Here is a 14,719-nt window from a genome sequence, read left to right as displayed (position 1 = left end):
AAAAGGGGTGGCGGTGTGGGGGGAGAGGAGAGATGTTAGAAAAACAGGAGAGGACTCAGGGAGAGAGGAAGGGAGAGAGGAAGGGGCGGGGAGAAGAGGAAGGAAGGAAGGGAGGGAGAGAGGGTTGAAGAGAAAAAAAGGACTGAGAGAGTTTCACAGTGGGGAGAAAAAGTCAGTAAAGAGCAAGGCAGGAATTGTCAGGCCCGTCCTGGCTTCTTTCCCTTCTGTGTCCTGGATCAACCTTGGGCCTCAGCCTCAGCTCTCAGAGGCTACAGCCCAGGCCCCGGTCAGCATGGAAGGCTTCCTCTGTGCATATCTCCTTCCTCCCAGGAGCTGAAACTCCCCTGAGAAGCTGGCCCGGTCACGCTGGGACTTGGCTCAAGAGGCCCACTGCATAGACAGGGTCACTGAAGCTGGAAGAGGGAAGAAGCATGGAGCCTTAAGCTGAATGAAACTCTTCCGCCCGGACTCCAACCCTTCCCTCTCTGATCGCCAGGGCTTGGAGTCCAAACCCTTGCCTCCATTATCTCCTGAGATACACAGCCTCCGAATTCACCTGAATTCATGAAACATTCTTTGGGTTGGCCCCATTCGATCCCTCTTCTACAAAGGGAGAAACGCAGGCCTCCAAAATGGAAACTCCTTGTCCAAGGCTTCCTAGCTGCTTAGGGCCAGACGCAGGATGACCCTCCAGTCTCTCGCCTCCCTTCATCTGGGCAAGCATTCATAAACGCCAGACCTGAAGGGCTCCTGATGACTTTCATGCTTTTTCCAGTAAATTCTGTGCTGATTCTTGGCACAAAGAGAGGAAATGAAGAGGGTAGGGTAGGAATGTAAATAAAAGGAAACTTTGGGATTCCATCTAATATGTAATTATAGTATCCATGGCGGTGGCCCTGGCCGCTTCTTCGATGTGCTGCCCTGGCTGTGCCCGGGCAGGGGGTGGGGGGGTTCCTGGAGGTGATGGGGGGCCCAGCAATGCTCCATCCAAGGTGTCACGCCCCCTGGGCTTTTGGAATAGTATCTTGGGGCAGGGAGCCTGGACTTGTTTGCAGAAACACATGGCAGCCTGGGGACGTTGGGAAACAACCCAGCAGATGAGAGCTGGAGATACTGGGCATCTCAAGAATGGCATTGGGAGTACATTCCTAGGAAGAGCAGGGGTCCTTGTGCAGACTCAGGGCTCAACTGTTTACGTGGCATCACCAGGGTTGCAGAGGCAGGGAGAGGTCTGGAGTTCAGTGGGAGTCGTGTAGCTTTTGGTGTCAGGACTCAAAATTTGTTTTCCATAGTGTTTCCAGCTCATCTGAGTATCGCTCTCTGCACAAAAGATCCCTTTAAACAGCTTCCACCCCGGAACCTTGCTACTTCTACATGCCCAATTCTTCTCATAAACTAGTGTGGTAATTTCAAGTTCAAGCTCTGGAAATAAATTGGCTGAATTCAACTTGTATCTTCTCCATTTACTAGCCTTGAGGCTCTGGTCAACTCATCTAACCTCTCTGTGCCTTAACAGCCTAATCTGTTGGACAAGAATCACAGTCACTGCCTTAGAGAGTTGTTTTCAGGATTAAGTTAGGTAAGATTTAAGATAGGTAGATAGATGGAGAGATAGGTAGATAGACAGATACAGAGACATAGAAACCTAGAGATAGATGTAGAGATATGGTACCAGACCACAGCCGGACACACAGTGGCTGTCTCCTGGATATTTGGTGAGAAAGTGAGTTAGAGATGGTGAGTGAGTGAAGGGGAGAAGTCAGTATCTCCAGATTTCTGCACTGACTTCGAAATTTGTTCAAATCATTCAACAACGATTTACTGGATTCTTTACTGGCATCAGACACTGTTCTAGGCACCAGGAATACAGGATGACAAAGGCCGACATAGACCCTGCTCTATGCAGCTGACGGTCTGGTGTGAAAAGACAGACAACAAACCAATAAATTAGATACTGAATCACTACAGCTTTAGTAAGTGCCATGGCTTTATGCGTCTGTGTGTATAGCAGGTGTTATCTGTTGTAGATAATGTGGTCAAAGAAGGGCTTTCTAAGGAAATGACATTTAATCCTAGACCTGAAGGAGAGTAAGGTACTGATCATGGGAAGAGCCAGGAGAAGGCCATCCTGGGGAAAGAACAGTAGAAGCAAAGACCTTATGGAAGGTACATTCTAATACATTCTAGCAAGTGTGCCTAGGGAGTGATGAATAAAGGAATCAGTGCCAGATGAAGGATTAACTTGCTCTCCCCACTGGAATGCTGAGAACACAGTGGCCAACAGTGGCAACCCCAGGCACGAAGCTTAGGTAAAGTATATAATCACAAAGAGTAATAACAGTGGTTATCCTTCCCCCTCTCATCATTTATTAAGTACTGACAATGAGCTAGACACTCTCTTGTGCTCTTTACATGTTTCAGTTCATCGAATCCTCACAATCCTATGAAATAGGTCCTGTCATGATTCCATTTTAAAGACGACAAAACTGAAACTCAGAGAGATTAAGAAATTTGCCCAAGGCCACACAGCGCAGGTATCGGAGCCAAGGTAAAAACTCACCTCTGTCTGATTTCAAAGGCCTAACTTAAAAATATGTATATTGTGGTGGGGTGTGGGAAGGGATGTGGATTCAAAATATCTATTGCCCGTCCCTTGGCTGCTTTTTTGACAGAGTGATCATAACGTTTCATGTTCACACAACCTTAGGACAAATTCAAAGCACTTTCTCATATACTATCGAGTTTAATCTTTGCAAAAACTTGGGGAGGTATAATTAATTATCTCCATTTCATGGATGAATTAATAAGCTCCATTTTACAGATGAGAAAGATGAGGTGTGAAGTACCTTTCCTGAGGATCAGGGTCTTCTTGTCCCCAAAGTTCTTTCCATTGCAAACATTTGCTTGCAGTTAGAAGGCCCTCTTCCACTATTCTTACCAGGTACTTCTGACAACTCCCCATGTGTGAGTGGACACGGGCAGGGACAGCATGTGGGGGAAGGGAAGGGTGGGTCAGCTTGGGTATGACTCTCAGCTCTATCTCTTTTTATCATGTGACTTTGGGCAAAATGTTTACTTCTTTAAGTCTCAGTTTTTCCCTCTGTGAAATGAAACATGATGATGATGATGATACCAGTTCCACGGGGTTATGGCGAGGATGAAATGAGAGAGCACGTGTAACATCCTTAAAGCACTGTTCCTGACACATAGTGAGTGCTCAATAAACTACTATCATCACTACACTCCGGGTATCCAGGAAGTACTGGGGACACTGAGAATCAGGACACCGGTCTGGAGTCTCCGTCTCTACCTCAGTGTGCAAGTCACAGAGCTCACTGAGTGTAACTTTTCCATTTCACAGATGAGAACATCAAGGCCCGAGTAGCAGGAGGAACTGGGCCCAGGTCTCGCTTGGAACAAGCGTGGGAACTGCTGTCTGACTCCTGACCTCAGGCTCTTCCCTCTTCCAGGGCCCTGGTTTTCCTTTTACTCCTCTCCTCCAACTCCAACCACCCCTGATAAGAAGGAACATTTCCCCTGAGCCTCTGGTCCCAACCGTGGATGTTGGCACGTGGTTGCAGGACGCAGGCTCCCTTGGCATTCCTTTCACAGAGCTGAGGCCAAGGAGGTGAGGGCAGGCCTGGAGCAAGCCTCTGCATGTGTGGGAATGAGCTCCCACCCCAGGAATTAGGCCTGGCTGCTGCTGTGTGTTTGCGCAGGACACTTTGGCAGTCATCCACGATCAGAGAAAGCAAGGCAGCCAAGACAAGACAGAGGCTAATTACCTTGGACAATAGGAAATTGGGGAGTGGCGACAAAAAGGGTGTCTAGGCCTCCAGCCAGGCAAGGGCAGGGATGGTGAGTGCCCAGTCTGGGCGGACCCTCCCACCTTGAGTGGAGATTCCTGCTCGGGGTTACCCTCGGACTCCAACAACCCAAAGGCGCAAGAGCTGGTCACACTGTCAGAACGTCTGGGGACCCTCTCCCTCTGCTGCTCTTTGTTTGTTTTCATTCAAAAGTAAAACAAATGAAACAAACAAGGACATTCAATTTAAACAGGCCCAAGTGCTGATGTTTCTGTTTTGTTACACCAGGGTGAGCTTAGGACGAGAGAATCAGCCTTGACTCTCACTCCTCCAATTGGTCTCAACTCTGCGGTGCTGTGTAAAATTACATGGATAGAGGGGCTGCAGAAGCAATTTGCCTTCCTAGGTGGGGTGCAGAGAGGGAGTGGGGATAAAGAGGGGCCTGATTCAGAGAGAGAGAAGGAGGAACCAAAACTCAAATAAGAAACAGGACAGAGAAACAGAAATTCAGAGATTAACAGATAGAAAGGCAAAAAAGGAATGATTGGAGAATGGCAGACAGACAAAGACAGTGAGCTATGCAGAGAGTACTCACACGAGAGAGGGAATAAAAGGAAAGGGGAGGGCTTCCCTGGTGGCGCAGTGGTTGAGAGTCCGCCTGCCGATGCAGGGGACACGGATTCGTGCCCGGGTCCGGGAAGATCCCACATGCCGCGGAGCGGCTGGGCCCGTGAGCCATGGCCGCTGAGCCTGCGCGTCCAGAGCCTGTGCTCCGCAACAGGAGAGGCCACAACAGTGAGAGGCCCGCGTACCGCAAAAAAAAAAAAAAAAAAAAAAGGAAAGGGGAGACGGACAGAGATGCAGAGAGGTACGGTAGGGTAAAACAAAGGTGAAGTTGTAAGAGCAAGAGCCCCGGAGGAGAAGAGAGAGAATGAGAAAAAAGTCCCACGGCAGAAGTATGCATTCCCAGAACTCTCAAGCTGGGGTGGATCTAATGCATCTTCATTTTGAAGATCCTGAACTTGTGAAACAAGGAGAGGATGTGAACATTCTGCCCAAGGTCCCAGAGGCAGAAGTGGCAGTAGTGGGATGTGAACCCAGACTTCCTGCCTGAGAGAGTGCGCCTCCATGCTTGTGTCACCTGAATCCTTCCATCACACCTTCTGGTAGCATGGATGGAAGGTTTGGTGCCCAGCTGTGCTTAATTAAAACTCAGGGGTCTGGACCATGCTCTCTTTTCATCCTATTTCTCCCCAAATGATCCCGGGTACTCATTCTTTTCAGGGCTAGTGGGACCCCAACCTGCCTCATAGAGAATAGCTCTTCTGGGATTGTCCTTGGAAAAAAGAGACACTGAAAACCATCAACTGAGTCAAGGAGAATGAAACAGGAAGAAGCAAAAGTAACCAGCATTTCCTGTAGACCTCCCGTATGCCATGCAATCTGAAAAACCCTGTTCATGGAGTTTCTTACTTAATGCTCTTCCCTATAACTCTATGAGAATGGAAAGATTATCGGCCCCCCTTTCCCAGTGGGAGAAACTGTTGCATAGAGCAGTGAAAAAATGATTTGTCCCAGGGCAGGTCATGAGTACTCAGCAGAATCAGGATTTGCACCCAGCTCCACTTGTCTCCAAAGCCTGCGCTCTTTCCACTGCCACACATGGCCTTTTTGGCCCAAGAAGAAGAAAACTAATTTTGGTAAGAAACAAGCAAGCAGAAAATGAAAACCCCCAAGAACTGACACTGGAACTATTTTAAAACTTGAGACCGAATCGGTCAGACTTCAGGGAAGGAGAGCCGCCAGTGGGATAAGAGACGGGTCCAAACAACATCCTGGCTCCTTGTCAGAGCGCCCAGATCCCAGGGCCATTAATAAAATCGATTTCAAAAATAAAATAAAGAAGTGTTCAGAGTTAGGGATGACAGGCTCATGACCAGCACATTTCCAGGACAGGAGAAGAAAGGATGTTCCTGCTTCACGAGGTGGGAAGGAGATGGGGGCCGGGTGTGTGTGTGTGTGTGTGTGTGTGTGTAAAGAAGAGGCGAGGGAAAGCACTCATCACTTCTATCTAAAGGATAGAGCTGATTTGTCAGCTCTAAGTGTTAATTGCTTTCGGGGTTCCATAAAACATTTCACTGCTTTCTACATAATGGGCCTGTAGGCTTCCAGCCTGGCTAACGCCAAGTCCCCACAATGTCACCCAGAGACAGGGTTACTACTTGTGTCTCAGCAGATAGGAATCACCTGCCAGGGCTCGGTCCCTCTCTGCTAGATGCTGTCTCTCCCAGCAGCTGGAGAATGGAGGCGGAGGGAGTTGAAATTAATTATTACTACAGCAAGGGCAACAAGAGCAACGATGGTAACAGCTAACACTTCTCACTCTCCTGCTGGGGGCTTGTGACAAAATGAAGAACTTCTGTGCATTACGAGCTCATCAAACCTCTTGGGGTCCCAGTGAGCCAGACACCGTATTACCTACATCTTCACGAAGGAGGAAGCGGAGGCTGGAAGGTTGAGCAGCTCACTCAGTGCCAAGCTGAGAAAGCACAGGGTGGAGATCTGAACCCAGCTCTGCATGCCTCCAGTGCAGTCTATGCCCTCAGTGAGGAACAGAAGATCCAGAAACCAGCCACAGGCAGTCTTGCAAAAATGCTGTTTTCTGCACACGATCATAGTCTTTAGGGTTGGAGCGGATCATACAGCTCATAATCTAGTCTCATACTCGTGTTTCATAGATGCAGTGACCCTACAGCCCAAGGGGTTGGTGTCAGAGCTTACTGACTGAGGGGCTATAGACTCTCGCTCCCAAGATCTAAATACCAAACCATTACTGAAGGCCTGAGGTAAATGCTATCGCCTCTGTGAAGTTTGCACACATGTCCCACTGGAAGACACCTGATAGCATGTTGTACTTTTGGGATTTCATCCCTACAGCTCTCACCGTCCCCAACTGAGTTTGCCCTTCTGAATGAAATAAGACCTGGGCCCTAACATCTATGAGATAGATAGTCAGTGGCAAAGCCAGAGTCAGAAGCCCTGGTTTCCATCTTATGGTGATATTCCTGAGTTTGGTACGTGAACGCACTGGGTGTTACCAATGAGTCTCAATATGTCACATGTTCAAAAGAGCCCCGTGGTCTTCAGAAAAGTCATGGCCTTCCAGAGGAAGTGGGGATAGGATGTGTTTTGGAGGGGAGGGAGATTTGCAGATTGTGAAGGGGCTAATATTTACTGAGCACATACTTAGATACTATGCTAGGTTGCTCCTGGTTTAATTCTCATGCAACTCTGCAACCTGGGTTTTATTATTTCTCTTTTACGGAGGCTCATAGAGGTAAAGCGACTTATCTAAGGCTACACAACTAAATATGTCATAGCCAGATTTGAATCCACAGTCTGTGGTCTTCCATACTACCATTAAGTTATAAGTTACCTGAGGGTAGAAACTTTGTCTTAGGCACATTTATACTTGCATTCTAGCACAGTACCAAGACATAGGAAATCTTCAGACAATGTCTGCTGAATAAGTAAATGAGTTACAAATGAGTAAATAAAAATGTGAATGAATGAAAGAATTGATGAATAAATAAGTGAATGAATGATGGAGTATAAGAGTGAATAAATAGATGAATGGGATGGATGGATGGAGAGATGGATAAATGGTTGGATAGATGGATGGATAAGTGAATGAATCAATGAATAAAAGAAAAAAATGAATGAGTTGAATAATTAATTGGTCAACAATGCCTACCTTATACCCTGAGAAAACCATAATCCAAAAACAGTCATGTACCACAATGTTCATTGCAGCTCTATTTACAATAGCCAGGAGATGGAAGCAACATCAACAGATGAATGAATAAAGAAGATGTAGCACATATATACAATGGCATATTACTCAGCCATAAAAAGAAACAAAATTGAGTTATTTGTAGTGAGGTGGATGGACCTAGAGTCTGTCATACAGAGTGAAGTAAGTCAGAAAGAGAAAAACAAATACCGTACGCTAACACATATATATGGAATCGAAAAAAAAAATGGTTCTGAAGAACCCAGGGGCAGGACAGGAATAAAGACGCAGACATAGAGATGGACTTGAGGACACGGGGAGGGGGAAGGGTAAGCTGGGGCGAAGTGAGAGAGTGGCATGGACATATACACACTACCAAATGTAAAATCGATAGCTAGTGGGAAGCAGCCTCATAGCACAGGGAGATCAGCTCGGTGCTTTGTGTCCACCTAGGGGTGGGATAGGGAGGGTGGGAAGGAGGGAGACACAAGAGGGAGGATATATGGGGATATATGTACATGTATAGCTGATTCACTTTGTTATACAGCAGAAACTAACACACCATTGTAAAGCAATTATACTTCAGCGAAGATGTTAAAAAGAAAAAAAAAAAACAATGTCCACCTTGTCAACAACTGCAGCTTTCTAGATTAGTAAGGGAGGTGGCCTATGGTTTCATAATTAGAGAATGAAGAGAGCTGGTTGCTAGAACTGTATGTTATAGCTTATGATGGTTGCATCCGAATGTGGCAACACTCACTGAGTTGGGAAACAGAGAAAAAATGACTCCGCTTTCCCTCTGAGATGAACAGATGAGTCTCAGAATGACTTCCTTTGCATCTCCAGAAATTTGGATGCAATGACTCTAATCTACTCTGTGAAAGCGTGATGATGACACTATTACTAAGGGACTGGATGAATCTACTAATAAAAAAAATTATATGTATATATAGTACATATACGTATACACTTCTGATATGCTAATCTAACATTTTTCAGAGGAAATATCACGGAATTGAGAAAAGAACACCAGGCAGGGACTCCTGTCACAGCCTTCCTTGCTAACTTGCCACTTTCCCTCTTTGGGCTGCAGATTCTTCATCAGTAGGAGGGACGGTTTTAAGTTACTGGCCTCCCTGGACCCTTTATCACTAACCTTGTATGATTCTGTGACTCACTGTGGCCATACTTCTCCAATGGACACTTCTAAGCCTTAGCATATTAAGGTGCACACACAGACTGGCCTATAAAACATTAGGCTGGTCTGGACAGATGACTCGTGCCTTGCCTCCCAGACTTAAAATTGTCCTGTCTGCTTCACGCTCCCCACACACAAAGTATGTCTTACTTGTAGAGACCGTCGGGCTCCAGACACTTGAAGATGACGGAGTAGATACTGACTTCAGGGACCTCTCCATGGCTTCGACCAGCTGCTACACAAGATGTACCCAGGCCAGAGAGTAAGTCATCGGCAAAACTCAGGAATTCTCCTGGAGGGAGACAAAGAAAGATGAGCTCCCCAGCTCAGGCCTTGGTGAGCAGACATTCCTGCTATTGTCCAAACCCATCAAATGTCTGGATACCATTATTAAGAGGATTAATGGACAGAACAAGCACAGGATATGAAAATGACACAGATCAGTGTCTACTCCTGATGACTCGTTTTTAAATTTATGCCTGAATTCTCTCAACTGTGAAGTGGAGATACTAATACCTACCTTGATAAGATTGTAGCAAAGCTCAAATGAGGTAAATTACTGTGTAATAAAAATGCATGAAAATGCAACAGGAGGACAGGGCTTTCTGTCTAGAATAACTATTCTGGCCTTGTCACTGCCACTAACTTCCTCTTAACTCCTTAAGCAAGCCTCCTTGGAATTGCTGGTTCCTTCCTTGTACGATGAAGGAGTTGGACTAAGGATATAAAATAGGTCTCATGTCATACAGTCACTCTTACGCACTGGTACTGGATTCATGGAGTGTCATGTTGAGATGGACAGAGACTGGTCTGGCTAAGGGGGAAAGAGTTCTATGACTGATTAGTGATGAAGGTCATGAGATAGGAAGGGACAATAGAAGAGAAAGTGCCCCGAACCCCATGATTTCTAAAAGTCAGTCTAGCCATTGTATTTTAGGGGGCTGCTGAAGTTTACTAGAAATAGGGCTCATAAAGAAGATGAGATGAAGACTAGAAAGAATAACTGAACATCTGGGATCTTGGGATCTAGTCTTAGCTTTGTGAAGAATTTGCTGTATAGCTTTGGAGAACTAAATTCCCATCTCTGTACTCTAGTTTCCTCCTCTGTAGAGTGAAGGTGCTACAGTCACTGTCAGGATTTCCGAAAAAATAAAATAACATAGATGTGCACAAAGATTAAGTTATGAGGATAAACATTGTGGTACTATTTAAACTAGCAAGAATTTTAGAACAACTAAATGTTCAATGATATCAAAACAGTAATATCAATTATAGTTCAATGATGCAATGGAATATTTTATAGCCATTAAAATAATATTGTGGAAAAATATGAAGTTATTTGAAAGGATATTCATGGCATAGTAAGTTTAAAAAGATAGGTTACACTATTACAGAATAACTTTTGGTGGACATTTTATACATTTATCTATCTAGAAAAAGAAGGAATAAAATATAGTAAATGAATAACAGTGGCTTTGTCTGGAAAGTTAGATAATGGGTATTTTTTTCTCTCTTATTTTTGCTTATCTCTCGTTTTAAAATTATCTACAAGGAACATGTATTGCTTTTGTAACAAGAAAAAAAAATCAATAAAGATTACTTAAAAATAAAGTAAATGAGCCAGACTACATGGCCTCTAAGTTCCTTTCCAGTTCTAAAACAGGATGGTTTTAGAGGCATGTGAGGTATTGTATACCACACGATATGAAATGATATGAGGCCGCCCGACTGTTGATTTCTTGTTCTTCTTCATGCCTGATATGGAGGGCCTTGTAGTCTCTCCTCGCTTAGATTCTCGGTATAAACAAGAGGAGGACATCTGTTAACTATCTTCTCTCTACTTGGGATTAAGGACAATCCAACGTCATGGTACCATCATGAAACAATAATGTTGGCCGAGGGTCTGAGAAGACACAGTGCTTCTCTACCAGGGAACTGAGGGGACAGAATTTACAGATCACTTCCTTTTGGTCTCGTAAAGAATTTCATCCTTCACTCACAAGTGAACCATGTGACACGTGTCTGACTGAACTGTCTAGATGGCCCTGGGATTCAGACGGACAACAGTTCTAAAACGTATTTGTCCCTATGGTCCAACAAAGCAGATCTGATGAGTAGTGTGTTTTGTTTTCTGCTTTTTACAAAGACAGTTCATAGATTCGATATGTAGATGCCAGAACAAGTGTCTGAATCAGGCTAATGTCAGGGACATACAAGTTCAGCTGCTATTGCCAGGGAGACTTGGGACTGAATTTGAGTTCTACCATTTATCACAGGTCCCTTAACTTCTCAAGTCTCAGTTTTCCTTTCTGTAGCAAGGGGTCAATGACTCTTTTATGGGTCTGGAATCTAGAAAGAAAGGCTGAGTCCAGGAAGAAAGTCTGTCTAGAACCAGAGGTTTTGCTATTAAAAAATGAAGAGGTAAATTTAACGCTTCTTTTATCTCAAATTTTGGCATCCCTATTTCTTCTATAGGTCTCTTATGTCAAGCTTCTTCCATAGTAAAATCATAAACCAACAATGTCTTCCAATAGGTATCAAAGCAGAATAATGTATGGGGTGAAAAATAAAGGAGAAAAAACATGGGCCTATTCACTGGATGGAGTGAGGGCTTTGTTTCTCTTGGTTTTTCACGATTCCGTGTCTGGCTGCTTGCATTTGTTTTCTTTGAGCTTGGATACACGTCTGTCTGCTTCTCAGTTTGTTTCCAGATAGCCATTGAAAGAGTTGGCCCTTCGTGAGGGAATTCAGTATGCCTGTGGCCTGTATTAATTAACTGTCTTCAAGCCAAAAGAGGGTTGGCATTCATTTTCAAATGGACATAGTTTTCCAGATATTTCCATGCATTTTAGAATAATTTAGACCAGGGATAAAAGCCCCATAAATACGTCTGGTCAGTAAGACCGGCACACAGTTCTAAGGTTTACAGGTTTAGTTCAAGTGAAGAAACTGGATAGTGTGGAGTATATCAATAGTCCTATAAGCACATTATAAGGATACTTAGTGTCCAGTTCTGTTTGGGGCTATATATACATAATAACCTTCAAATGAAAAGAGTTAATATGAAGGAAACTGATATCTTAGTGCCAACTTTTGTTTTTCCCATTTAATCCTCACAACATTCAATCTTACTGAGTTAAATGTTAGTACCTCTGTTATAAAGCTGAAGTTAAGCTCACAAATTTGGGAAGAGACAGAGCTGAGATTTGAACCCATATCATCCTAATTCCAAAGCCATACCTTTTCTTTTATGTTATGCTGCCTCCTAGAGAATGTTTAAAAAAAAAAAACACGACAGTGTTAGGAAGGGAACTTTCTCAATTCTTTTCAGTTTGAGATTGAATTCATGCCACTCTCTTAGCTCTACGGGCTTGGGAAGCGAAACAATAAAAGGCCTTCTACACCTTGTAGTCTGACAACAGGAAGGGTTGTTAAATACAGACCCATAAAGTGAACTGTAAGATTGCTTGTTCTGGCACTCCATTCCAGAAGGTTTAAATGCAAGCTAGAAGGGGAAGGTGAATGCAGCGACCCTCACTGTCCTTCCTTTCCCAGTGGAGGGGCAACTAAGAAAGGCCTGGGGGCTTCTCCATGTACAAAGGTGAACCAGTGCGATTCAACACATGTATTGTGGTTCCACAGTATACCATGTTCCACGTCTGGAAGCATTATAATTGAATGAACAATAATAAAGTGCAGTGGTTAAGAGGTTGGGCCCTGCATTTACACTGCCTAGAATTAAATCCTGGTACCTCCCCACTTACAGCTTGCTTTGAACAGGTTCCTTGACTCTCTACATCTATTTTATCATATGTTAAATGGGTATAATAATGCTGTCTAATGTATATTGTTTACAAATAATAACTATTTGTAATTATTAGTACAATGTCTGGTATACAGTAAGAGCTCAAAAAACATATCAGCTATCATTATTGTTTTTATTATTGTGTCATCATAACAGAGGAGATATAAGGACCCTTAGAGGTTATTTGTATCCAAATGGCTCCTTTTCCAGGTGATGAAACCAAAGCCCAGATAAAGAAAGTGGCATGTCTGTGGCCATACACAAAGTGGGAGGTAGACTTGGAACAAAACTTGGTCTCTTCACTCCTATGGCCTTTGAGATAATTCATACCAGCCAGCGCACTGAGATAAAATCACTGAGAACTGAAGAGCTTCCAAAGCTGCCCCAGGAGCCTGTGCTCCTCAGTTTGTGACCAACTTTATTCAACACGAATGTGAGCTTTATTTACTGGGTATTTACTGTGTGCCGGGCACTGTAATGTACATGGTACACAGCTCCACCTTGTCATCTTCTTAAACTTGAAATCTCTGAGAAAGATAGAATGCCCAGGAGAGACAGAAGATGTTCAACAGGTCTCACACATGTAATACATTCTAACAGTGGCTTCAGAATTAGAATATTTAGAAGTCTGGGGATAAGAAGAAATGGCAGCTATGGTGGGTGCTGAAGGCTGTCTCCTCTATACCTATACTAACCTTCAACCAGATCAACTCCAGTTTGATCTATTTATATACTAATGGTCCATGTTTTATTTAGGTTGAAAATAAAAACTTTTTTAAAAATCTCGGCTTAAAAGTTTTATTGCTTGGGCTTCCCTGGTGGCACAGTGGTTGAGAGTCCGCCTGCCGATGCAGGGGACACGGGTTCGTGCCCCGGTCTGGGAGGATCCCACATGCCGCGGAGCGGCTGGGCCCATGAGCCATGGCCGCTGAGCCTGCGCGTCCGGAGCCTGTGCTCCGCAATGGGAGAGGCCACGGCAGTGAGAGGCCCGCGTACCACAAAAAAAAAAAAAGTTTAATTGCTTAAAATATTTGAATCCTAAAACTCTGCCACATTCCCTGATAGAAATATAGAGGCTCAGGAATGTTACACCCCCATTCAAGGCTTCGAAGTTACTCCCAGGCAGAGGCCAGAACCCAAATCCAGCTCTTCTGCCTCTGAGCGCCATGTGCCTTCCACTAGGACACTCTGCCCCGGCCACTTCTGTCCCCTCCTCTCTAGGAAGTCGTTATGGCCACATGGCAGAACCCTCCTGGACCCAGGCTGCTACTGCCGCCTTGCCCATGCCTGTCCAAGACTCTAACATTCTTTTTCTGTTTTTCTTTCCTTGAAAACAGATAGGGAGTTGGGAGTCGCTGTACAGGAATGCGCCTGTTCCCCATTATGGCTCTTCTGGGGCTGTAACCCGAGTGGGCTTGGGCCAGACCCTCACACACATTTCTTTATCCACTCAGACTCCAGCCTTGCTCTCATTACCATCCACAGAAAAGGTCAATCACAATTCTGCTGAAGCTACAGAACCAACCCAACAAAGCACAGAGCGATTTTTCTACAGGCCCCACCCCCGCCTCAATTCTCTCTCTCCCTCCCCTTTCATCACTCCCTCGATCCTCTTCCTCCTTGTTTTCCTTCTCCTTCTCCTCTCTCTCTCTCTCTCTCTCTCTCTCTCTCTCTCTCTCTCTCTCGCTCTCTCTCTCTCTCTCTCGCTCTCTCTCTCTATTCTGATTGAGTTGAGGTCACAGTCAAAGCTGGCCACAAGAGCAAATTGAAAACAGGTTGGGAGAAGAGCAGCAAAGAAATTCCAAAATGGAAGGGGCCAGAGCTGTGAGTTATTTAGCCCAGGTGGGGAGAAAGGTCCCTGCTTGGGACTCCACGCTCTTTTCAAGAAACGCCAAGGGGATTTAGAGCCACTCTGGGCCTGGCCTCTCTCTAACCTACAGATGCTCTTTGCTACAGTGCCCAGGGAGAGGCAGGGCTCTGCATTTCCCCACCTTTCCTTTACTTGGACAAATGAAGAAATTCATTCTGAGACCTTGTCAGTGACAAAATGCATCTTTGAGGGCCTCACACCATTCAGCTGCAGTTGGTTCACTTCTTCCAAAACAATGTTATTTTAC

General features: G+C 44.8%; 1 protein-coding gene across 10 annotated transcripts in view; it reads right to left on the bottom strand.

The window, feature by feature from the left end:
* The window catches only part of ASTN2 (astrotactin 2), a 925,730-nt gene that overhangs the window by 45,151 nt on the left and 865,860 nt on the right, over nucleotides 1-14,719 (bottom strand). For all 10 annotated transcript variants that reach the window (XM_060154506.1, XM_060154516.1, XM_060154507.1 and 7 more), the window contains one exon: nucleotides 8,948-9,089. In XM_060154506.1, the coding sequence (XP_060010489.1) occupies nucleotides 8,948-9,089 (142 nt within the window). The remainder of the gene's footprint in view (nucleotides 1-8,947; nucleotides 9,090-14,719) is intronic.

The sequence above is a fragment of the Lagenorhynchus albirostris genome, chromosome 7 (assembly GCF_949774975.1).
Source record: "Lagenorhynchus albirostris chromosome 7, mLagAlb1.1, whole genome shotgun sequence".
Lineage (NCBI taxonomy): Eukaryota > Metazoa > Chordata > Mammalia > Artiodactyla > Delphinidae > Lagenorhynchus > Lagenorhynchus albirostris.
This window is presented reverse-complemented; position numbering and strand designations above follow the sequence as displayed.